The sequence below is a fragment of the Limulus polyphemus genome, unplaced genomic scaffold (genome assembly GCF_000517525.1).
Source record: "Limulus polyphemus unplaced genomic scaffold, Limulus_polyphemus-2.1.2 Scaffold3573, whole genome shotgun sequence".
Taxonomy (NCBI): Eukaryota; Metazoa; Arthropoda; class Merostomata; order Xiphosura; family Limulidae; genus Limulus; species Limulus polyphemus.
Window position 1 is genome coordinate 113,148 of NW_013669183.1, and position 1,938 is coordinate 115,085.

Here is a 1,938-nt window from a genome sequence, read left to right on the forward strand (position 1 = left end):
AAAGCCATTTATATATAATAGGATGGGTACAATAGTTAATTTGTTTTCATTTCTAATTCCTAATTTATTAGTAAATTTCTCAGGAACCAATCTTTTCCATTTAAAAAAGTAGAAATGTTGAAAACTGATAATTTTTACAAAGCTTTGTCACTCATGAATTGGACTGAAGTATTATGGAAAATCTCAGTAAGAAATAATGTTTTAAGAAAATTTATATATAAAACAATTGCAAAACTTCTATTATTGGCATACTTGGTTGAATAGTTTTATATATTTATGTAGTGTGATTTTTTAACAGTTTTTATATGGCTGAAAAAAAACTGTATGACTAACACTAAAAGTCATAATAATATTTGATTTTTTAAAATGAAACTTATTGTAGTAAAAGACAATTGCAAATTGCAAATTTTACTGACACTTTAATGTTCATCTCATTACAGTGGACCTTCAGCTCAAATTATCAACCAGTAATAAGTAAGATGTTTGATATTTTTACTATAAAATAATTAATAAACAACTGTAGAAGAACTACTTATAGTTCATCATGTTTTGGACCACTAAATTCTTCATGAGAAATCAAACCATCCTTATTTTTATCTTCATGCACAAATATTTCATCAATTAACTTCTTCTGCTCAATATCTTCCTCCAGTTCAGCAGCATCAGCTCCAGGAACCTGTTTGGCTATATATTCCACAAGCTGTGAGAAGTATAAACAGAATGCTTGTTTATTTATCTACTATATCTATCACCAGTAAATTTAAGCATATAAAAATTCATCCTTCAAACTTTTATTTATTGTATCTACTTTAATAAATTTAAAATCTATATAACATTTTATAATGTGAAACCATTTGCTCACTGTGTTTGCCAATATTTAGTTTTATTTTGAGAGATAGGATAAAAGTCATGGAATTGGACTATTGTTTGTCAAAACAAAAGCCTGAATCAGAGATGTGTCAATATGACTAAATTCTATATTCTGTCTTATACAACTGTGAAAATATGTCTGAGTGTTTTGAGAATGCCTTTCTGATTCAGATATTTTAAAAATGTTTTTATAAAGAAATTTGAATAATTTGAACTGAATGGCATCAATATGACCAAACCCTCAACTTCAACAAAAAAAATATGTTGTCTTTTAGTGTTTGCAAAGTCAAATGGAGTACAGAAGACATTTATAAAAACAGTCAATGTTTCCAGAGACTTGCAATTGTAAAGTGAACCTTGAAAAAAGCCACCATGCAAAACATTAGTCATAAAAATAAAAAAGTTGATCTGCAAACTTTGGTCTTTTTTCCCCCTAATCAATAAATATTCCAAAATCTGCTGTTCTCCTTAAGTCTAGACAAAATATAACCTGTTAATCACGGTCATGTGAGTGGAGCAAAAAAAAAAAAGCTATGTATATAATGTACTTATTTAGTGAAATAAATGTGGTTTTGTTTGTCAAAGTGCTGTCAGTAAGAGGTATTGACTTCACATTTATGTTATCAAAGATTAACTTAACTGATGATATTGCCAGTTTTTCAGCTGTTACTTTCTACAATTGTTATTCATGCACTCACATAAAATAAAACTAATGTTTAAAGTTATAATGATCATGTGTTTACTCTGTTAGATTTCCTATTTTCATACAAACTAACAGGTTATTTTAAATTATCATTTTGCACTTGACTTACTTCTTCTCGAGACAATTGACTATCTTCATTTGAATCTATTTCTTTGAAAAGATTGACAAGTGGAGGTCCATCCTCAATATTAAGCAATTCTGTCTCGAATATGAGTGTCGCATTAGAGGGAATACTTGTTCCTAGAATAATAATAGTAAATGTATTAACACTCTCAACTAATCATTTTATAAACTGAAATTCTGAGTGACAAAAGATACTGTTACGTCTCCGTTTGTTAATTAACTTTTCGTAACTTCGTTCCGAC

At 28.2% G+C, this 1,938-nt stretch overlaps 1 protein-coding gene across 1 annotated transcript; it reads right to left on the bottom strand.

Moving 5' to 3' along the window:
* Positions 1-419: 419 nt before the first annotated feature.
* On the bottom strand, positions 420-1,849 carry LOC106469618 (peptidyl-prolyl cis-trans isomerase FKBP7-like; the record flags this gene model as incomplete). The annotated part of the gene is made up of 2 exons (XM_013930120.2): positions 420-700; positions 1,683-1,849. Coding segments are annotated over 2 exons (335 nt in total), but the record flags the coding sequence as incomplete, so codon positions are not given.
* Positions 1,850-1,938: the final 89 nt, after the last annotated feature.